General features: G+C 34.6%; 1 protein-coding gene across 7 annotated transcripts; it reads right to left on the minus strand.

The window, feature by feature from the left end:
* Nucleotides 1-3,278: 3,278 nt before the first annotated feature.
* On the minus strand, nt 3,279-24,323 carry LOC108983317 (putative disease resistance RPP13-like protein 1). 7 transcript variants are annotated; one of them, XM_018954907.2, is made up of 3 exons: nt 20,263-24,323; nt 3,918-4,083; nt 3,279-3,831 (listed from the first exon to the last, which is right to left on the minus strand). In XM_018954907.2, the coding sequence occupies exon 1, from the start codon at nt 24,231-24,233 to the stop codon at nt 20,346-20,348; it is 3,888 nt and encodes a 1,295-aa protein (XP_018810452.2). In that variant the 5' UTR covers nt 24,234-24,323; the 3' UTR covers nt 3,279-3,831; nt 3,918-4,083; nt 20,263-20,345. The 7 variants fall into 7 exon arrangements, with proteins under 7 accessions (XP_018810452.2, XP_018810451.2, XP_018810459.2 ...); XM_018954906.2 differs by having other exon boundaries at nt 20,258-24,323; XM_018954914.2 differs by lacking the exons at nt 3,279-3,831; nt 3,918-4,083 and adding an exon at nt 16,257-16,687.
* Nucleotides 24,324-24,679: the final 356 nt, after the last annotated feature.

A 24,679-nucleotide genomic window follows, 5' to 3' on the forward strand; every position in this document is an offset into this window, starting at 1 on the left:
TTTATATATTATAGACATTAGACATGTATCATTTTTGGCAACACTATATAAACTTTTCTATATTAGAGAGTTTATTTGTGCGTCTAGTTTTAAACAAATCATTTTTTAAATGAGTGGTATTACGGCCTTTATTGTGTCTATTTAAAACACAATTTTAAAAAAATTGATGAATTGATAAACCGAAATTTTGTATATTAACATCTCGTGTCTAATTTTAAATATCATTTATACAAACACTAAACTGGAATACGTTTTACGTTTAGATTATGCCAGCATATAATTTAAGTAGCCCCCGCCCAGTCCCTACGCAAATCGTTGAATTTTTAAATTTTTACTTAGCCCTAAGAAAGAACGAAAGAAAATATAACAAATAGGTAGAACTATCATTCAACATGCCATCTACCATTCACATATATTGACGAATTTTGCATTCACACATCTCTGGAGAAAAGGATGGATGGGCCAACAATCTTGTTGGGGATCTTCAATACTTATTTTCCAAAAAAAAAAAAAAAAAATTTAAGTTGAAATCAATTCTACTATATTTTTACAACCATATAAACAAGTTGAAAATTCTGGAAAAAAAAAATGCACTCTCAAAATGTAGTATATTGATAAGAGATCATATACTACTTATCATTTTTATACCACGCACTAACATATAATTTATTACTTTTATTATTTTATTTAAATATAAATATTTATACATCAAACCGCTATGACAAAAAATTAAATTATGAGATAACCTTCTAACCGGATTTAGTGTAAATGCTTGCTGTACACCACCTAATAACAGGTTGACACATCGGCCCGTGTCTTCCTTTTAGAAACAAATGAGACGCATAGGATTTGGTTCCAAAATTAAACTAAAATCAAGTCGATTTCTCATCTTGTGGAGTAAGATGAGATTGTAATTTTTTAAATAGTAATAAGTTAGTTTGTAAATAGTAGTGAAATAGTTTTAGTTGAGTATTTTTTAAATTTTGAAAAATAAGAGAGAAAAAATTAAAAAAAATATTATAAAGTTAAAATATCGTAAGAATATTATTTTATAATATTATTTTTGTTTAGAAATTTGAAAAAATTGAAATTATTTTTTATTTAAAAGTTTGAAAAAGTTGTAATGATTAATTTGAAAATGTTGTATTTGAATTATGTTTGAAAATAAGGTAAAATAAGATAAAATAAAAATTTTTTGTCTCGTCTGAAATCCCAAACCTAAAGTGACTAACCAAGAGCACTCTTTGTAAGTAGAACCAAATGTTCACAGGCTTGGCTGGGCTAGTAAGAGAGCGACAATTCCAATAACTAGCTACTCACTCCATAGCTCATCCGATTCCGCAACACCAACTTCTAATTTTTCAAAGAAAGAAAGAAAGAAAGAAGACTTTGCATCTCTCTTTCGTGCCCATGTATACTGTAAATGTCGCCCAATTTTACTGTAATTTTTAAATCACCCATGTTCTCTCCAAGTTTGTAAATGTCTTTGTTGTAAGGTGAGATAAAGGAATCCAAGAGTGGGTTCATGATATTGATATACTTATTAGCTAATTTATTCATTTTTGTATTTTCTTAGCACTTTTCCCTCATCTGGCCTTGTTTATTCTCAGTAACGTGTTAAAATTTCTTACATCGTTTGGATTTCTTCCTCAGTCAGTAGGAGAGAGAAAATAAATGGAAACAAAAATTTTTCATTTTTTTTTTAATTTAAAGAAAGTTTTTGAATGCCTATAAAGAAAACCAAAGGAAATAACTATTAAAAAAAAAAAAAATTAAAGTTTGTATATGAAATCCTATCCAAAATCTTAGTTTCACAACTTCAATTCCTTTTTTTAACACACATTTTCTTGACATCCAAACATTTTCTTCGCACTCCATTTTGATACAACATTTTTCATATCGTTAAATTTAAGTTTAACCTTAAGTCTATTCAAAAGTTGAGATTTAATTAATTTAGGAAAGAGTGACCGACGAGCTGTGTTTGAGGAGAAAGAGAGCGAGCAATTAGAGACTAGTAAAAGATGTTACGTGCCTAAGGCACGTATGCTTAATTGAATATTTTTTATGTTTTTATCTCATTAATAAGATACCTATTTAATTCACAAAATTTTTACAAGTAGATAAAAAAGTTACAAATTTGAATAAAATTTATTTATTTTTTTCTTTTAGCCAATCACTCATTAATTGAAATTTACATTAAATTAGCTATCACATACTCTATAATAATAAAATATTATTATTCTTTATTATTAATATTTCTTTAATTAAATTATATAGATTAACATTACTTATATTATAATTTCTTTCAGTAGCTCACCGATGACAGATCAAAGCATCCATCATGCATCGTCCAAAGTAAATGATAATGCAATAATTTTATTTTCAGTTATAAAGTCATATCGACCATAATAATAAAGCTAAAGGCATACAATTTGAAGAATGGAAAAGAAAAAAAATTATAATTTACCGGAGGAAGAGGAGGAGGTTACGAATCTGAAATGAGAGGAGTAGCGAGGCAGTCGAAGTGAGGCGAAGGGCGGAGGTCAGAGAATTAGGAGAGCTTCGTCAGGGCTCCAGTAGAGCTGAAGGCAATAGCATCGGCGACCATTGAGAATTTGAGAACAAGGGGGCCGAAGAACAACTAGTCCGGAATTTTTTTTTCTTGTATTTTTTAAAACCTAATCTCAAACGTTTTATTATGCATCAGTTAATCTCAAACGTTTTACTATGCATCATTACTATTCAGTGATTCACAGTCCCACACTCCATAATTTTTTTTTTTTTTTTTTTATAGGATGTAAGATGTTTACAGATTATTCAATCTCCAATTTTGCCATGCATCATGGATTTTATTCCAAGTATTAAAAAAGATTTAAATCATTGGAGCAATCTGAATGTTGTTGAAAATACGTACAAACTTAGAATCTTACTTTTATTTTAACAGAATCTTACAACAAAAACATTAAATACAAATTTTAATTGTCTATGGTTTATACTAAAGTCGGACAGGTGACAGAGAGAGAGAGAGACCCAAAAATAAAACTGCTAAATTTACATGAGAAAAACTGTAATTTAAGTACAAGAAAACTAACAAATGAGTAGAGTGAATGCCATTTGTCTCGGCTTTTAATGAATATTGTATAGTTGTGCCCTCTAAAAAAACTAACAAATGCAGGACTACATTTATGGGTTTTTCTTTTTCTTTTTCAAAAAAAAAAAAAAAAAAATAGCTTATATGGTACATCTCTTTAAAAAAAAAAAAAAAAAGAACCCCAAAAGCACATCCCCCAATATGTTTGAAAAGTTTCAGAACACATCCCAATTCAAAAACCAGGTATTTTATCAAAAACCACCCCAACCAAAAACCAAACCCAAAACCATGGCTGCTGATCATGCTTCTGGTATTCTATCTTTACTCATCCCAAGGGTTCGATGCGCACCATCAAACAAGAAATTGGCCAGGAAACCTGAAAAGGACGCAGTTTGGTGACCCATGTGTATGGCCTTGTGTCGAAGGGTCATCGATCATCTTCAAGTCTAGTACTTCAGCTGGTTTGGTATGAAGAAATTTTAACTGATCAATCAATTTCTCCTTCCTCGAGTGCTCTTGGGTGGTTCTTCTTCATCCTCGTTGTCGACCTTCATGTACAATCCAAGTTGTTCCAAAGGGTTACCCTGAAGTTTGAAACTACCAAAACCAAAACCATTTTAAGAATGATCTGGGCTTCTCTCTTCTGGGAAACTTGGTAGATGTTCGTCATGGGCAGCCGTAAGCATTTCTCGATCTTCCATAAATTGGCTGTTTTCATTCATATCGACAGTCTTCTCCATCTGCAACAAGCCAGAAGCATTTTAATAACATTTATAGAAATAGGTTGCAGTTCGCTTCTGCCACAAGATTCATCTGTCCACCTTACCTTTAGCTACTGACAATCCACCACTGCTCCAGCCCAGCCCAGCGTCCCTCTTCCATTCTCTATCTCTCAACCCACGGCCCCCAGCCATCCCCGTGCAGCCACTAACTGCCTTAGACTGCCACGACCCATGTCCAACCCCACCTCCCTTAGCTACTGCCTTTGTCCCCTGCACCACCGAGTGAAGAGAAGATCAAAAGAAGAAGAAGATGCAAAAATGGTGTTACGCGGAACACGCGGAAAGTAAATGACAAAAACAATAACAAAATCGTAATAAGACCGAAACACAAAGGGCACAGATGGAAGAAAAATGTGTCACTGTTTATTTCTGTTCATGTTTATAGCCTCTTTTAAGTATAAGGGGATATATATAATATTTTATATATTTATAATATATGTTAATTAAAAAGAAAAACCTAAGCATCAAAACGACACTATTTTAATCAAAACAACGTCGTTTTGATGCCTGGGTTTTTTTTTAACAACCCCTCATAATCAAAACTGCACTGTTTTGTCAATGACAAAACGACACAGTTTTGACAAAACAGTGCAGTTTTGAGCCTAGTATTTATACCCCTGCAGCCCCCCCCCCCCCCCCCCGCCCCCCAAAAAAAAAAAAAGAAAAAAAAATCCTGAAGCCTTTAACCCTTCCGAGTCCTAACAGTCAACAAGTTTCCCCTTTCACCTGTCGTAAGTCCTCTCGCCATTTGTGATACCTTCGTGAATCATCACCGTCTATCAATCTCGCCAAAGTCGTTGTCTATCACAACAAAGGTAAGGCCGATTTCTCTTAATCTCATGTAGTTTTTTTTTTTTTTTAAAAGAAAAATTTATGCAATATGAATGATGGAGGATGAGATTGTGAATTATGTGTTGTGGAGGATAAATGTGCATGTGAATTTTTTGAACTTTGATTGAAATTTTTAGGGTCTCGGTATGTATAAAGAGTTAGAGATCATTTGAAGTTTATTGTTGGAGAAGTTGAAGTTTATTTCTTAGGGTTTTGGAGTGCATAAAATCAAATGAAGCTGTATGAACTAAATTGGGAAAAAAATCCTCAATTTACTTTACCTATTAATCCTTGATGGGATATTACCTTTTAAGAGTAATATATACGTACTCTTTCATAAGATTTTTTATTTTTTCAGAATGTACAAAATTGAAAGGGGAACCTTTTTTTTTTTTCTGAAATGATTTTTTTTTTCCCTGAGGTTTTTCTTAAATGAATTGGTGGTGGAATGAACTTCATGGCAAAAGAATAGAAAAACTGAAAAATCTGTTTTGTAATGCATGTTTGTGAATGTTCATTTGCAATGCATGTTTGTAAATGTTAATTTGTAATGCATGGAACTTGGTTGGATGTTCATTGTTTGGCATGTTTACTATAATTTCATATTTCTTCTCATTGTTTAGTTCATGGAATATCCGATAGATTCCAGTGCGAGTTCCCCTATCCAAGGTATCTCTACCCCTACCCTTACCCCTGCCCCAACACCTTGCCCCTCCCTCAGGCCCACCAAGAAACCTGATTTCATAATTTGGTCTCAGTTCACCAAACTAGAGGGTGAAGACCCCAATAACCCCTAAACAAAGTGTAATCACTGTGAAAAAATTTATGAATGCCACTATAGGAAACATGGTACCTCACAATTAAAAGTGCACTTAGAAGAACAATGCAAAAAAAGTCTAATATTAAGATCATTACAAGAGAATAGCCAACCTAGGCTAGAGATTGGACTTATGTTGAATCCTAATCCTAAAGACCCAATGAACTATGCTTATCTTCATCCCAATGACCCAATCTCATATTGGCTAGTACTTTTAATATATTTTAAATCTTTGTTTCATGTTTATAACTTTATAATTCTAATTTGATTTATTTTTAACTTATTAACATTGTAGGTTTTATGATCTCGATTCTCACAGTCTCACAGCAGTCGACACAACTCAGTGAACTCACAGCCACCCCAAATTGATCAAATTTGAAATGTTATGATTTTGTAAATTTACAATTACTTGTAATGTTGCTACAATAGTTAATAGTACAATTTGTAATATTTACCATTTTTAGATGGGTTTGTAATATTGTAATAATTTATTAGTTCTCTAAATTTGTATAATTATAATAGCTTCAAGTCTTAGTGATGATTATTAGTTAATACTTAATAGTATTAGTTGAAACCAAGTATATAGTTAACAGTTATATCCATATAATTTATTTTTTGTTTTCAGTTTTTAAATATATTTATATTTGCAGGCCCAAAATGGTCCAAAAATAGGTTTGAATGTGTTTTCGAGCCATTTTGGTGTTTTCGAGCCATTTTGGGCACAAATAACTTAACTGGGCCAAAGGCCGAGGTGGGGGGGGGGGGCAGATGGATGGAGGTCCACCTCTTCACCCCGTGCAACAAACGAGGTACCCCGCCATCGCATAGATGGGGGCAGATTGAGGGGAAAAAATTTCCACCATCGCCCATGCAAAGGGGGTGGCCCCGCCTCGTAGGGGGCGGGTAGCACCACTACTAGAGAGCGCTTGAGAGGATGGTCCTGACAAAGCTTCAGATTCGCTGCGTTTGCATCCATCGTAACAAAAAGAGAGTTGACATTGTTGTTTTCTATTGAAGGGTGTAAGATTTAATTTTCACCTCATTCGGTTCCTAGGCGCTCCCTTTTATAAAAGTTGTGTATATTTGAATCTTGTACCTATTAGAATAATATGTCTTCCTATAAAATTTAATAATAATAATTAAAAAAGGGCCCCAGCTACTGATCACTAAGGATGGCATTTCAAAGCTATCTTCTGTTAGTTCTTCTCTACTCATTCACTAACATCATTGCTTCAACACCAATTCATTACCATAATCATGTTGTACTCAACAGGAGCAGTTTCCTGCAGGTTTCATTTTTGGGATGGCATCATCGTCTTACCAAGTTTGTCTTCTCTACTTTTCTGCATTCCTATATGATTTTTTGAATCACAATAGAGTTTTGCTTCTAGATTTCTGACAAGAAAGGATGTAATTATACTGTGTCCATGTGTGTTCTTTTGAATTACAATTACAATATGGGCATAATGTTAAGTCCTTGAATACTAATAGATGAACAAAGCTGCTAAAAGGGAGAGGACTACAACTGGGTCAGTGTCGATTGTGTAGGATGCCGTGGACGTCGGAGTCGAAAGCGTTGTAGAATTTTATGATCTTGAGGGCTAAAGGTTTAATCAAATTAGTATCTAATAATCACAGGGCTTTTGGATCAATAGTTACGTCTTTAACACAATACTCCTAAAGCATGTGGTGGTTTGGGGTTTTTCCCCCAAAATCTCTGAAAAACCATGTTGCCTTGGTAGCCTTGGGTGGCAAATTTAGCTCATACAGATAGAACTTGGATTTGGGTTATGTCAGGAAAATACATGAAGCATTCAAAGTTTTGGTAGGTAGAAGTTCAATCTCAACTAGTGGTTTTGGAAAGTGATTTTTACATGCCAAACATTAATAAATATAATATATAATTAATTATTTTAAAAATATTTCCAACATATTCTTGATCAAAAATAGCTTCAAGAAATAATTGGAGTCCTACTCCCCCTGTCAGTGAAATATGCATTTAGATTCTTTGCTCTTAAGATAGGCTGCATTCCCTTGGCTGAATTACCTTGCATGCCAACTTTGAAACCGTAGGTCCGCATGAACCTATCTAGATCATGTTGGAGATATTTGCTAGTTTTAGCTGATCACTGATAGTTATAGCCCTAATTATTATAGAAAAATACTCCTTTAATGTATTCTAAATGCATTTCTATGATGAAATTGCAGATAAGATACAAGATGGCAGTAATGGAGACGTAGCTATTGATCAATGCCATCACTATAAGGTATGGTGCACAGTACAAAAAGAAAAAAGGAGAGTCACTCATATTAACCTTTGAGTACATTTTATCTATTGAAGTCATTTTTGATAACTTGAATTTCTAGTTTTTGAGCCTAGCATGATATAAAAGATGATCAAATATGGAAATTCTAGATGATTTTGCAACATTTATGATCCTTCTCATTTCTTTTTGACACAGCAAGGTGTTGGGATTATGATGCAAAAGGGGTTTAGATGCATACAGGTTCTCAATCTCATGGTCCCGATTATTAAGTAAGATAATGATATGAACTGACCTGTTATAAGAATTCAGAGAAAAATGAGAAGGAAAGAAAGGGGAGAAAGAAGAAAAAATGCATACAAAAATGGGCATCATCAAGTTTTTATGATGGTTTGGAATTACACGTGGTAGCATTTATTCTATGTTTGTGGAAAGCTAAGTGGCGGTATGTACATGGAAGGAATCAAATACTACAACAACCTCATCAATGAACTTAGCCAAAGGTCCTGATTCAGTCCAATTATTCCATCATATATCATCTATTTTTTCAGCTTCTCATAATCTGCCCTTGAGTTCATGATAATTAAATGCCAGGTCAAAAGCCCTTTGTGACACTCTTTTAATTTGATCTTCCCCAATCCTTGGAAGATGATTATGGTAGTTTCTTAAGTCCACTTATTGTGTAAGTGACACAGAAAATTATGATCCTCTATCCGTATGATTAGGCGGTTCTTAAGTCCACACATTGTGTAAGTGACACACCAAATTATGATTCTCTATCCATCAAAATGGTAGATCACTTGTACATATGACTGGTAACATGATGCTAATTAAAAGAAAAAAACAGAGAATCCATATGACGGATGCTGTTTACTATTCCAATTAGTGGAGGCTTTAATTAGCTGTTTACTATGCTAATTAAAGTCCGACACAAATCCTACGACACTTATTGTACGATGCGACGTGGGGGGAAGGAGCCGCTTGACACCATCAATGTTGAGGGAACAAAACGAACGCAATAAAGTACCAAATCCAAACGTCAGAAAATGTGCCAATAAAGTTAGGAGAGGAACTGTCGCTTGACACCATTAAAAGATGAAAGAACCATGCAGGTATCACCAAGGGACAAACACATGGCAGAACTAGGGAGAACAATAATCGCCCATTTCTAAGGAAGAAGAGTTCAATGGTTGTGACTTCGGAAAAATAATATCCAAAAGACAAAGGCAAAAAGGAATTCCCATTAGGAATTGATGGGGTAACTATAAGAGGATTTTGACCTCCTCTCAGCCTATATGGCAAGCCCATGAGGTATCTCTGGAGAGTGCATCAGAGAGTCTGACCGAAGCCCAAAACCCTCCTCTAAAAGGAGTCCGTGGGCCTTTGTAGAGAACTTGACTCATGAGCAAAACCTGCCTAGGAAGCAACCCACGAGCGAGAAAAGCAAATGATAAAGGGGAGATGGGATTCGCCTCCTTGACACCACCCATTGACACCCAACGCTCGGGAACTTGGGCAAATAAGTGGACGGGCGATGTGGGGAACTCTTGATTTCCTGATAGCAGGCATGGAAAGGGTTAACAAGGAACGTTTGCAGGGTAAAGTGAGTCAGGGAGCCATGTCGCATTAATGATGCCACTCCTCGGACTCTATGCCGCATTAATAATGCGGCCCCAGGAGCCACGCCGCATTAAAAGATTCTGAATAAGTGAACAATTGAAGTGACGCAAACTTCCTGAGGCCAGGTAGGGATTGTTCCCACCTAGAAACCTAGTATAAAAGCTGACCTCTAGGTATGAAAAACACTCTTTGATTCCTCTATGCTCTTGCTCAAACTATTAAGGAGATACTGACTTAAACATCGGAGACTTCCCGGCCTCCACTAAGGCCCTCCACTCTCTGTGCTTTCTTTAGTGTGCTTGTGAAAAATCCAAGACCTAAATTGCTAGAACTCGACCCAAAGGAATACGAAACATGACATTAACACATGGGCTAAAAATATTATACCAAGTCTGTTTCCACTCATACATCAATGTCTATTTCGTGTAAAATTTTATTGATTAAATTATTCAAGTTTATTTAAGTTTCGTATAACCAAATGAGGCAACAGAATTGAATCAACGTCAAACCCTTTATTATTCATTGTTAATAAAGATATAATCGAAAATATTTTTCAATTATTTTTTTCCCTTCTTTATCTTTACCCCATAGAGATATTGAATAAAATGAGTTATTTGTTTTTGCCACTGTAATTTTAAAAATTAACATTTAAAGAGTCTTCAAATGTAAGTAAATAGATCCGAAACATATAAAATACAGTTAATCCTATCGTGGAAAAATTGTCAAGTGACTTTAGTTCTGTAGAGAACACAACTGATATTCAAATTCAAGCTAATCCTCCGAAAGTCATGTTCAACGGAATCACTAACAGCAAACTCAAGTATAATCAACCCACCTGCAATTTTAACTAAATGCATTTCTAATTCAACGATGATAGATAGAGATAGAAATAAATAGTGTTTATCCTAATGACACCCAATGTAACAAGTTTGAATTCTATAAATGTGTGGAAGCACAATCCTTTTGATTTATCATCAAAGAATTTATTTTGTGTTGCCTAGATGACTAACACAAAAGGGGTAAATTGTGTTGGTTTTAAAAATTTAACAATTATAAGTTAAATACATAATATAAGATGTGAATAAAATACGAAGCAGAAGTAAATATAAAGAGTAAGGGCAAGAGAGAAACAAATTCAGTATTGTAACAAAATTCAACCCCACTGCCTACGTCCTCGCCTCAAGCTACCATTTGAGGATTTTCAAATTCACTATTTAACCTCCTTTAGGTGGAGATAAAAACCTATTAAACTTTTGAGCAGTACCGCTTCAAAGAATCTATGTAGAATACCTTTTAACCTTACAATCACTTTATGTGTGGTAATTCAACTATTCACAGTAGAACTCCTACTATACACACAATAGTTGTACACACTCTTTTACTGATACAAGAGTTGATAGTCAGTAAATTATCAGAGAACACTCCGCAATAAGTGAAATAAAAACAATACACTATAAAACTATATCTCTCTCAAAATGAACAAAGGTTAAAACTCAATACTTAGAGAAGAGAGATTGAAAATTTTGAATGAATGTTGTAAAACTTGCAATTGATGTGTGTATGCTCTTGTTGTGAATTTGAATATCTCAATTGAACTATTTATATGCATATGAGATTTCATTTTTAAATTTAAAAAGATTCACATGTCAAAAAGAAGCACCACTCACTTTTCAAAATTTTCAAATGAAAGTTTCTCCTTTTTGCAATTGTCAAATACAATATCATTCACTTTTTAAATTTTTCAAATCAAATCTTTTACTTTCCGCATATGAAAAAAGAAGCATTATTTTCTTTTCAAAATTTTGAAATAAAAGTTTCTCTTTTTTGCAATTGTCAAAAAGAGCATTAATTATTTTTCAAAATTTTTAAACAAAAGCAACTGTTTTTTGCATATGTCAAAAAGAGAATCAACCACTTCTAAAAATTTTCAAATTTTTCATGCACATGTGAAATATGACAATCAATCATCTTTCAAAAATTCAAATTCCAAACTTTTAATTTTCAAATATATCATGCATTTATTGAATGCAGTATGTGAGAGTTAGATCTATATATAACAAATTTAAACATCCTTGATCATTAAGGGAAAAAAATCACTAATAGTCACTTTAATAATCATTAAGAAGAAATAAAAATAAAATAAAATATATAAGTGAGCACATTTGGTGGAAATATTTGGAAGTCATACTATTACCTGAAGTCACTCCTTCACCATTCAAGCCCCACTTCCTCCTCTGGTTTGAGCTAAACCCAGATTTTTCCCAAATATTCCAACCCTAACTCGGACGTCATACGATGTATTTGAATTTTTAATTTATGATATGATTTTCTTTGTATGCAATTTTTCAGATGAATCCTACACAAAAGTTCTACTGATACTGGAACATTGTATTTCCACTGAGTCAAGTGAGGTCCAAGATGCTGAAAACTCGAGGGGATTGGTTTTTCTGGCTATGTCTACCTTATTCTTGGAAAGGTTTCCCCTTTCCTTTTATTTTTCTGTGAAATTTTTACTTAAAAAAAAATTCTGTGAAATTTTTATTTTTTGAAATTTATACCAAGTTTGAATTTGGTGGGTTTTAGAGGGAATTTTGGTGAGGCAATCGAAAAATTTCAGAGAATCCAAGATTTAAAGCAATCTTCTTTGGGCGTTAAAGGTAAACATTTGCATTTTTTAAATCTAATTTTTTGCATTCTCATTGAATTTGTGAAACTAGACTCAAATGGTGAAAAGGGTAATGACCAGAAGTTCTATTGGGGTCCTTGATATAGTTGCTGCAATGGGAGCTCTTGTTGGGCTTCATCTCAGTAACAATTATGTAGTTTACCTAGGATCCACTCAATCCCATTCAAACACATGAGATTTAAATAATAAATCTCTAATGCCGGAAAGCTTTAAACCCCTAGGGGTTGGCTCAAGTGGTAAAGGCCTTGGGCTTGGGGGTATGCTTCCCCTAGGTCTAAGGTTCAAATTCTCTTGGGTGCAAACAATCTCTAAGGGTCATCAAATTGAGGGATTTTTTCCTTGAATTACCCAAGGTGCACTTGCAAGAAACTCCTTACCTAGAGCGTATGCACCCTCAGGATTAGTCGGAATGCTGTTCCTGGACACCCAGTGCCAATAAAAAAATGCTGAAAAGCTTTTCTTTGATTTGATCCGCATGGAAATTAGTTGTTGCATGCACATGCAACAAGGTTTGCAACTTTGGGTTTGTTGTCTGGAAAAAGCTTATTGTGAAAGGGCATGGCAAAATATTCTGCTCATGTTGCAATAGCAGTAGGAAATTGACTTGTCCAAAAGAAAAATAACAGTACAAAGCTGTAGTTATAGGTTATTTGTTGACAATGACTTTCCAAGTTCTGGTCCCATATTTAAAAATGCTACTTTCTGCTTATTGTTATTTGGTCAACAACAATAGATAGACTGAATGAATGACCTTTTTATTTTGTGTATGTGTTTTGACCTGAATGTTTTATGCTTTATTCCGTGACGAGGACTGGTTACATGCTGTGGAAACCATTGAGGTAAGGACTTTGGTTTGTCTGGCTGATTTTTTACTCCTTCAATCATCTTCAATGATTTTCTCTAGAAAAGCTCGGTTGGCTCAAAATTTAGAATAAAATTGTGCTTGTGTTCATGGGTTTTCTTTATTGATGTTCATGGCAAAGAAGCTAAAATTCAGGTATTGTGCCTTGTTCCATTTCTCCTACTTTTTTTTCCCAAGATATTTTCTCTTGGTAAGTTTATTTAGATTCGAATGGATGCCTTGTTCTGTTAATAGCTTCTTTGGGTCAGTATGGCTGGTAACTTATTAAGGATATCACTTTTGTTGGTAGAATGGATACATTGATCATGCCAGGTTTTGCAGTCCAATCATATGGTTCTATTTGTGGTGCTATTAATCCTACCGTCGAACACATATGGTAAGCTAAATACTACTTTTTCTCAACAAATCTGAACAGTTTTTTCCTAAGATAAGAAGACAAAAGCCATAATGTTTGGCTTTTGTCTTGTTTTTCCAAAGATATTTTCTACTTGGTAAGTGTATTTTTTACATTTCTCCACTAGCTCCTATGTATATATGCAGTAAATTAGTTGTTGTTCCTTCTCTAAATTGTGTTTTGCTTTCAAGCTTTTGTGTCAATAACTAATTTATATGCCGCTTGTGTTCATGTGTTTTCTTTATTAGTGTTGAAAATTAGTGTTCAATTAGTGTTGCTATCATTGTCAATGTAGGATTCTTTGGGTAGAAACTTAAAGAAAACAATCATTGCAAATGCCAGCCTATCTATTTGGTCTGGTCTTTTCCTTGAGGTTTAGGAGTTCTCTTTATTTCTTGTTGTAATTTTTATTTGTTGACATAGGTTCAGCTTTAATAGGCTTTAGTATTTGCTTTCTCATGTTTCTAAGTCTATGCCTTGGATTATGTCTCTAATATGATTTTTTTTTCTTCTCTTAAATTCTAATATGGCATTATGTAGTTAGACAATTGTGTAATTGCTTTATGTATTGTAATATAATGTAAGATGTGTATTTGTTTTTCTTTTTTTGTAAGAGGTCTCAATAGTATTTTTTCATATTTTTGTAACATACTATTTTCTGTGACCTTTGATTGTTGGAAATATATTTTTTGTCGCAAATAATAGTTTGATTGCGGCAAATAAGTACTTGCAACCAAATGTAACATGTTTTGTATAGTTTTGTGGCCAGACATGACTTTTTGCGACGACAAATATTGTTGCAAATTTTTGTGACAAAAGTTATTCAATGAAAGATACTTTGTGTGACGCTTCTTTCATGACTACTTTGTAGTTTGCGGAGAAATTGGGTACTTTGTGTGGCGATATGGAGCACAGCAAATAGTTGTATTTCTTATCGTGAGTGCACGAGACTTAAACATTTTAAAACTATATCTAACATTACTCTTAATTAATTAAGATGTTAATTAGATGCTAAGTGATCAACTGTGCATCATAATTATAAAATAATTTTTCTTTCTATCAAAATTGAGGATTGATTACCAATTGCTTCTCCATTTTTTGAAAAAGAATATTTATACTGATTTAATATGTTCTCTCTTTTTTTTCCAGCATTTAGAAACAAAAATATATTTATACATATGCTAACGTGTTGAACTTATTTGGTGCGTAAGTAAAAAGATCTGCTACTAGATTTATTTTTAAAACAACGTATTCAACGTATCCTACTAATTTAAAAAGCCACCAAATTCCAAAAAGCAAAAATCCATCTTTTTGCAGAGGAGAAATGGCACAATACGCATATCTTATGGAACTGCTAAGACAGTGCAAAACAAAACCAAATTAATCTCCAACCAAAACATAAATGAAATATTGAAAAGATAGCATCATTCACTTTTCGAACTATATACAATAAGAAACCATAAAAATACCAACTTATTGTAAACATAAATCATAAATAACTTTAAGACACTAAAAGCAGAACTAAGCCGTGATTAACAGCCATAATCAAGCGACATTATTGGATTTTAAATTGAATTTGATCAATTGAACTCTTCTTCTTAGAGACTCTGGATTTGATTCTCCTTATCTCCGTTGAATTCTTTCCAACACCCACCTTTGAGACTTTGATTTTCTATCTCTCTCTTTACGTGTGAGATGTAATCATGTTCATCTGAAAAATAAGACTACTCTCATATCATTTTCTTTTAGAGCATTGGCAATGGCCTAGCCATTTGCCAATGCAAATTTAAATTAAAAGCAAATGGGAAAAAAAACATCCACATTGGCCTAGCTATACATCCAAAGTTTGACATTTATGCTACAGTGATTCTTCACCCCTCGCAAGACTTGGCAAGCTATTGTATACAGACCAAATGAATATTTTATCAATTTCGTTGTCTCCCGCTCATCTTTCCCTCGATTTTTCTCTCTCTTCTTCCCGAAACACTCATTTCTTCTTTCTTTCTCCCGAAACTCATTCTCTTCCTTTCTTCTTCGCTCTTCTCTTTCTTTCTCCAGAAACTTCTCTTCGAAACTCCATTTTCTTCTTCTTTTCTTCTCTTTTTCGCCCTTTTCTTTCTCTCCCGAAACTCCCTTCTCTTCTTCCCTTTTCATTCTCTCCCGAAACTCCCTTCTCTTCTTTGAATTTTCTTTCTCTCCTGAAAATCCCTTCTCTTCTTCTCTTCTTCGCCCTTTTCTTTCTTCCTCACAAAACATAGCAGGTCTTCTCCGCCTTCTCCTCACTAGAAGTGTTGGCTGGTGGTAAGTTTTCTCAGGCACTCTCCGTCTTACTCACGGGGTCTCACATCCCCGATTGTTTACAAGCACACACACTCAGATTTCTCTTCCTCATTTCTTTGCTTTGACATGAGGTAATTTTTTGGTTTTAGAATACCATAGTTGGAGGTGATTTTCATCACTGGACCGTGTGGCACGCTCGTGAAACCAATCGATCCCCACGTCTAGGTTTAGGTATGGAAATTCTTGTTTGCTCTACTTTTTATACAATATTTATTTGGGGGATGTATATATAGCCGTGATTGCCAGAGATTTATGAGGGTTTTATTAATTGGATTCAAAGTTGCTACAATGTTGTTGGTTATTGAAAGGCGTTGATTGGTATTCTGTGATTGGAATTCCTGTGATTGGTATTCTATTATTGCAAAACTGTGATTGTGATTAGTCTTATCTCACTTTGTGATCAGTCTTATCCTACTTTGTGATCAACCTATTCCTGCTCTTAAAATATATTGGTACTTTGCCAAATGAAAAACAAGATTGTTCATATAACTTCAAAACACATAAATTAACAACCATATAATCCAAGACCTCACTTGTGGTGCTATCAAATGCAAGGGGTTTGGCAAATCACAAAACAATCGGTAACTCAACAAATGAAAAACAAAGAAATGAATGAGAATGTGCTGAAGTTAGAAGATATTATTGCAATATATGGTCTGTACATATGAAGGTGTATTAAATTATTAATACAACATTAAGAGCTGACTAACTCTAACTAATTAAAGGTAATTAGAAAATCACACTGATTTGTTAAGTCTAATAAAAGGCAGTAGGCACCCACAGTAGTTTAAGAGTGTGTGAGGCAATAGTTTGAAGAGTGTGTGCGCATGGATAGTGAAATATGATAGTCTAAGGGGCTCTTCCTCCAACCCCCAAAGGAATAAGAAAATATATACCATGCAACCCAATATGATAGAACTTTTTCAGTCCCCCTCACTTTTCATTCTTTAAGCGTCATCACTGCTGGAAATCCAAGGAACCATTGCATCCTTGCTATTTCCTTACATCAAAAAGTAGTGTTGGAATCTCAGAAGTACAAATGAATAAAAATGAAAGCAGATTATGAGTTACATCATGAGATAATGTGTTGGAAGTTAGAAATTTCCATGTCACACACAGATTGGTTTATTTCAGTACTTCAAAAATTCTGTTCCCGAAATTGGAAAGCAGTATCACAATGAATCAATTTTGCTTGTGTCATCCAAATATGCTTTGATCTATTGGTATCATTTACAATTGCTTCGAGAAATAAACAAATAATGGGAAGACTCTGTTAATAGTTGAAAAGATGAATGATTAAGATGAGAGATAACAAACTTGTAGCAAACTTTAACATACAAGGAACAATAATAAGCCTCATGAGCTGTAACAGAGACTGTATCATACTAAGTTTTCCATATATGTGTGCTTGCGTGCATGCGTTTGCTTTAACATTGTATGATGGATTTGAGTATACATAAGAAAAGTACTTCCAGCGTACTAACCAAGAAGTAACTAAAACACAACTGCAAATTTGCAATGCCAGTTTCCTGTTACAGATTTAAAACTCTTTTTCTTTTTCTTCTGATTTCAAAAACTAAAAGAATGCAAAGCCTAAGGGGCTATCCGTGGCAACCACTTGCTTTTTGTGTCATAAATTTGTAAATCATTATACAAGTTTGGTTTTTCCAAGAAATTGCTACTGCATGTTAATTGTTTTAGTAGTAGTTGCTAGTAATGCTCTTTTATGATTTTAATTGATCTTGTTGCCACAAAGTCTTTTATATATTTGTTTATTTTACTATATGAAGTGGCTACCATGTTGAGTATTTGATTTCTGAGTTTGAATAATTGTTATTGGTATTTGTTCACATTCTTCTCTCCCTCTTCTATGTGCATTCTCTAAAAATAGAAGAGTGAGAGAAGAATAATTTTAGTTACTTGTTGAAAATGCAGTGAGCTAATTTTCAAACTACCTAGAAAATTGTTATTGCTATTTGCTGTTTTAAAATTTCTAGATTAACTAATAACCCTTGTACTTCTTATTCCTTTGATTTTTATTATTCAATTTCCTTTGTTTATGCAATATGATGCTGAGATACTGCAATATGATGCTAAGATACTGTAATATTCCATAATGAGATACTATATAATACAACAATATGATGTTGAGAATTGTCCCATTCGACTTGAATATTGGCCAACTTCTCTGACTCCTTGAAAATTTAACATTTTTCAATGATGGACATGCGTTTTGATGATGACTCCTTCTTCACTACTCTATTGCAAAGTGGAGGAGGAGGTTGTAATAGCGCCCCAACTCAACATGGTAATGTTGTTGTCCAAGCAACCCCTAATGAAGGTGAACAAAGGCATCTTTCAAAAAAAATTCAAAGAGGTGCATCTTTCACCATTGAAGAGGATAACCTCCTCGTCTTAGCTTGGCTCAACATTAGCATCAATGCGATAAGGGGTACTGATCAAAAGTCCAGTCAAATGTGGAAAAGAATTACTACATTTCATCATGAATATAAAAAATCGAACATTGCCAACCGTTCTGAGGGTTCTTTGATGAATCGGTGGTCCACGATTAAAAAATGAACGAATAAGTTTTGTGCATTTATAGCACAAATAGAGTCATTGCATCCGAGTTGTGCAACGGAGCAAGACAAGGTATGTATCATTACGGAACAGACAAGGTATGTACCATCTTCCATTCTTTCATGCAATTTGTGATGGACTTATGAACTAACAAATATTTCTTCACCTTTGTAAATTGAGAAGGCAAAGGTGTTGTACAAAGAGATGCTAGGGTGTAATTTCACAATGGAGCATTGTTGGTGTCTTCTGAGACACCAACCAAAATGGTAGCAACACATATCCACTGTTGGTAAGAAGAGAAGGCCAGTAGAAAAAACATTTGGTGAAGTAATTGTTGACATAGCTAAGGACGATGTGGAGGTTTTTACTGAGAGACCTCTAGGCAAAAAAGCTAAAAAAGAAAGGGAGAGGAAATGGAAGTCGATGGAAGGCAACAATAGTGAGATCAAGATTGCCTTAGCTAAAATGACCTAGGATAGAGCGACATCCATGCAAGAGCGTAGAAATTCTGTATTGAAGGCAGACCTAAAAAAATCAGCAACATTTGAACTAAAGAGGATGAAGTTCAAGGCAAAGATGATGCTTCTAGATCTAAGTGGCATGAATGTCGTGCATCAACAATATTTTGGCCATATTCAACTCAAAATTTTTTAGGAATGAAGGTCCCGTTCCGGAGGTACATCTACTACTTCTCCTTCAACACCTTATGGAAGTGTCTAACAAATAATGTTAGCGAAGAACTTTTTAGAAATTTTAGTGGCTGCCCAGCCACATGTGGGATGTATAAACATGTGGCTGGATAGCGACTAAATTAATGGACTGTGGAATGGACTGCTTTGCTAATTAGTAGACTTTTTTGTAATTAGTGGACTGTTTTTGTAATTAGTGGACTATTTTGATGGATTAGTGAAGCGTTTTGATGGATTAGTAGACTGTTTTGATGGATTAGTGGATTGTTTTTGAAACTATTGGACTATTTTGTAATTTTAGTAGACTGTTTTGCAATTATTGGACTGTTTTGATGGATTAGTGGACTGTTTTTGTAATTTTAGTGGACTATTTTGTAATTATTGGACTGTTTTTATGGGTAGAAGAAATGTTGGTATGTTTGTAGATGTGATTGTTGGGTGAATGGTTGGCAAAATATATTTATTGAATAATTAGGTTGAGGGAAAAAATAATTGAAAAATAATAATTTTATTTTTTAATAAAGTTATTAATTAAATTTGTAAAATATTAAAAAAATATATATTATTAAAATATATAATATTTTATATTATTTAGACTTTAAGATAGCTAGTCCAATGTGGACTAATCTAGCTACAAATCCATGTTATAGCCAAAACACAACATTCTAGCTAAATTTTAGACTTGACAATGCCCATGCTCTTAGAATATTTAATGGAAACCAGATCTCTTCAACTGATATCTGAGAGAAAAATACAAATAATTTTTAATATAACAATAAATGAAAACCAGAAACTACTCTGAAATTTTTCTTTCATAATAAAAATACACAAGATCAGTTCACTAACGAGTAAACATCAGCAAATAGAGTGGCATATTGCTCATTCGTTGATATATATGCTATGGCCAGTATTGCAGAGACATGACAACAGTTATTGAGGATTGATAGTGATCAAACTGAGATCTATTGAAACGCATGCAACTGAAAGAAACCTGCAGACCATACTATAGATATTCAACACATGCAAGTTTCATCAAAGATAGTTTTAAGCCAACTTAAAATAAAAGAATAATGCCTAAATATATAAGTTTCATGCAAGGTATTTTATAAAAAAAAAAAATGGATCCCACTAAAAAAATTATAGTTCGTTTTTTTTTTTTTTTACACTTTTTCATAAAAAAATCTACTTTTTTTTTCAAAGAGACTGTGCAAAACTTGTCTGTTTCAGACTTGTATAAATCATATCTCTCAAAAAAAAAAAAATGATGAATTATATTGACAATTGGTTGGGAAAACAAATACCTTACTTTGAAAGGTGAATGTACAGTCACTGCCATCCACTTGTAGTTCATATGGTTGCCTTGTAGAAGAAGCCATTCAAATCAATTGCTCAATTAATCCATAAGTTGGGGATGTGAGCAACCTTGCGCCATTCTCTTCCCTTTCTATTTTGCAACTGTTTCTCCAACAGTGGACATTCGATGATCTCTAGAGAAGAAAAGGAGGCAGGAAACCCATCTTTTGGCAAGAACTTCAGATTAGGACAATTGTAGATCTTCATGCTCTCAAGAGAGGTGAGGTGTTGAAGGCCCAAGTTGTCCAAAGATGTCATAATTGGAATTCCATTGATGGTAAGATGGATCAGAGTAGAAACGGAATCAAACAATCTCTCTTCTGGCATGAACTTCAGCCTTGGGAGGTTACGGATATACAATGCTTTAAGAAAGGTGAGGTGCTGAAGGCTCTTCTTGTCTAGAGATGTCATATTTGAAAATCCAGAGATGGTAAGACTGGTCATAGTCATGGGCAGCAACATTGGCTCCGGAAAAGACTCCACATCTTCGCATTTACCACGGATGTACAATTCTTGAAGAGAGGGGAGTTTTTGCAGACCCCACATCGTTCGAGAGGCAACGAGTCTATCACAATCTGCGATGGAAATCGATTTTAAATTGGTAGGCAAGCCCCCTTCACCAAATGATTGCAACATTGGACACTCACGGATAGATAATGACTCAAGAGAGGGAAGGAGTAGGTGCATCTTCCCAGGCAATGACCTTAAACTCCCACAATTATTTATCTCAAATGTTTTCAATTTTTGGGCATGCAATCCTCCATCTAGAAACGATACGAAATTACGACAATTCTCGATTCTTATAATGGAGGCAGCTGAATCACTTTCATGTTGTTCTGAATCAGTAAGAGACTCTAGATTCTCACATCCCTTGATGGTGAAAATATCGATCTCTGCGATTAAGTTTGCTGGAAAGCACCTAACAGAATCACAACTATTTTCCAAGTACAACTCTTTGAGGGATGAATAGTTGAAGTGCACTGGGAATTCTAACTTCTTACAGTTTGAAATCTTAAGAGTTTCTAATGTGGAGGGTAGATTATCATCGGAAAGTAACATGAGCGAGCAACAACCATCGATTTCCAATTCTTGAAGAGGACTGCTGGAATCCATCATTACCTCCGGTAGAGACCGTAATGCATTAGATCCTTTAAGTACTACCTTTTGCAATAATCCAGATGGCAATTCATTTAATAGAACCTCATTAAAATTTGTTAACATCAATTGACGTAGGGTAGGAGACCTTGGGAGTGAGGCCTCCAGCTGCGAACATTCAACAATCTTAAGTATGGCTAAAGAAGGAAGATGGATGGGCAACCCTCCTATTAGCTTGGGGCACTTAACAATCTCAAGCTCTTCAATAAGAGGAAAAGCTTCACCTTCATTTTCAAAATCAAAGCAGAACCAGTTTTCCCAATTTGGCATGTCTTGAAACGTTAGAACTTTCAAGGCTTCAAATGGCTTAAACGTAGAAGAACCGCTACCATAGAACTCCATACCCACTTTAGCAATTCCATGAAACCCAATGATAGAGAGTCTCTGGAGAGCGTGTAGTTGTCCAAATGATGGCAAGATGTGGCAATATTTACAATTATAGAGATAAAGCTCTTCTATCTTAGAGAACAAATGATGAGCGACCCAATCCGGAAAGCTTTTACCACCATAATAGTTGATACTGAGTCTTTTCAAGTTTGTATGGGGTTGGAGATTCTCCAATACAGTTATTTGATCACTTTCTGAAATATTGCTACTTGTATTGTCCCATTCCAACTTCAAGTACTTAAGGTGCTTCTTATCCTTCAACCTTGCATCCAAAGCATCGGCAGGAGATTTGACATTTTGGAGCTTCCTAATACAGAGCTTCCCCCCAATATATTCAAGTTCCCCCAATTCCCCAATATTGCTTGATCCGCAATGTTTGTAGACAACAAAGATATCCAAAGTCTGTAGACATTTTAGTCTACTCAGATGTAACGGCATCTCCGTTATGGCAGTTTCATCTAAATGAAGATGACGCAAACTAACGAGTTTATGCATATCTCTAGGCAATGCAGTAAGATACCAACAATGCCGTAATCTCAATGTTTGCAAATTGCACAATTTACATATAGAATCAGGTAGTTTTCTAATTGGTGTTAAAGAGAGATCCAAATATCGTAGATGTCTAATTTTGCCAATTGAATCCGGCAACTTAGTTAAATTTATATTCATTGCAAAGGAAAGCACTCGTAAGAATCTCAACATGAGCAACGAAACATGTGGGAATCTTTCAACATGTATTGGGAGAAAAGTGCGCAACCCCTTGGCCTCGTAAAGTGCCTCTAACGTCTTTGGGATGTTTCTAACAATTGATAAATGGCGAGTCTTGTTCGTAACTTGGAGCGAATTGCCACCCTGCAGTCTAAAGGTAAATTGTCCAGATACAAATCTTGCTAAGTCGTTGACAAGATCATGCATTCCGAATCCTGAACCAAACCGATCACTTGATTGTTGAAATAATAATGATCTCGATACCAAATCAAAGAAGTAATCATGACCGACTTGCTCTATTGTTTTGTCTTTACATTTTTGCAAGAAACCTTCTGCCATCCACAATAAGACTAATTCCTCTTTTGTGAAAAAATGATCTTTTGGAAATATTGAACAATAAGCAAAGCATTGCTTTAAATGTGAGGGCAAATATTTATAACTTAATCTTAGAGCAGGAAAAATTTCAGTCGGCATGTCCCACACCTCACTCTTCAATAATTTATTCCAATCATCAGCATCTACTTTAGACCACAAGAGAGCTCCAATTGTCTTGATTGCTAAAGGTAGACCTTTGCATTTTTCCACGATCTGTCTTCCAATTGCTTCTAGCTCTGGATGCATATCGGAGATACTGCCAAGAAATGCATGTCTTACAAAAAGTGACCAACATTCTTTTTCTGGTAATGTCTTCAGATTGTAAGTTAAAGTAGTTTGCATAACCGATGCTACTCGCTCTTCACGTGTGGTTACCAAAACTCTGCTCCCTTGTGCTCCAAATCTGAAGGGTTTACTTAACTCCTCCCATTTAATATAATTATCATTCCAAACATCATCTAAAACAAGTAGAAATTTCTTTCCCATCAAACTCTCATTTAGTGTATTTTGAAGCCAATCTAGAGTCTTACCATCACCATTAGCGGATGAACCTGGTACTCCCTCTAGAATTGCTTTTGTTACCTTAAAGACGTCAAATTCATCCGAAACACAAGCCCATGCTTTAAGGTCAAAATATTCCTTCACCCTCTCGTCATTGTATACAAGCTGAGCAAGGGTGGTCTTGCCGAGCCCCCCTATACCGACAATAGCAATCACAAACAATTTATTGCCACTTACATCATCTGAGAACAAGAAATTAATAATTTTCTCCTTTTCATCTGCTCTACCACAAATACCAGATTCTTCAACCAAAGAAGTTGTGGGCAATCTTTCGGATGGTTTCCCTTGAACGCCTTCTTTTAGACCCATATGTTTCTTTTGTCTTACAAGATCGTTCAATCTGTCTAGCACTTGTTTTATCTTTGGTTCTATTTTCTTGACAAAGGGCACTTTAAGAGAATTAGAGATAGCTTTTCGTACCTTGCTTGTAGTGGTATGAAATTCAGCATCCATCTTGTAGCGCATGGCTTCGGTATCAATCTCATCCAAGATGTCCTCAGCCTCATAGATAGCAACTTTCAACTTATCGAGCCAGTTTTTCACGTTATCATTTGCCACTTGTTTTTCCTCTGCATCTTGAAACACAGCATTCACAGACAGCAAACATGTTTCCAGTTTTTCCAAGAGTGCTTGGTCGAGTTTTTGCCCTCGAAAAAAGTCAACAAATTCACGAGATGCCACCCTTTCAAAAAACGCTAGGAGGAGTGGGGAGACAAATATGCCTGCAAGCTCAGCCATGTTTTCTTCTTTGTAATGAAAGGAAATGAAGCAAAGTGATGAAGAATAGTGGAGAGAAATAAGATGAGAAGCCCTCTTTTGCTTCGACCCTAAAACTGAATTTCCACCTACCGCGAAGATAAGAAATTATTGAGAAATTGGTAAAATAAATGAATGAGAGGACGTTATTCATTCACGTCGTATTCAATATCCCCTACGAGGCAGAGGAGGAAACATTAGCCCTGTTGTTAAAATCATTTGCAGGAATTAATTCCTGCTGACCTCTTGATATTTTGTTGTTTTCAAACCATACAATCACTGAGTGGGAGCCGCCTATTTTTAACATCAATACTTCTTTGAAAATCAAGTCGAATGACTTGTTTCATTTTCATATTTTTGTCTTATATCTGGTCTATTGGGCAATAATAATAAAAGTCTTTGATCATATAAGAGAACATCAACTCAGT

This window comes from Juglans regia, chromosome 5, assembly GCF_001411555.2.
Source record: "Juglans regia cultivar Chandler chromosome 5, Walnut 2.0, whole genome shotgun sequence".
NCBI lineage: Eukaryota > Viridiplantae > Streptophyta > Magnoliopsida > Fagales > Juglandaceae > Juglans > Juglans regia.

Coding starts and splice junctions, on each gene's coding strand:
- LOC108983317 (XM_018954907.2), bottom strand. CDS start 24,233: ATGGCTGAGCTTGCAGGCATATTTGTCTCCCCACTCCTCCTAGCGTTT.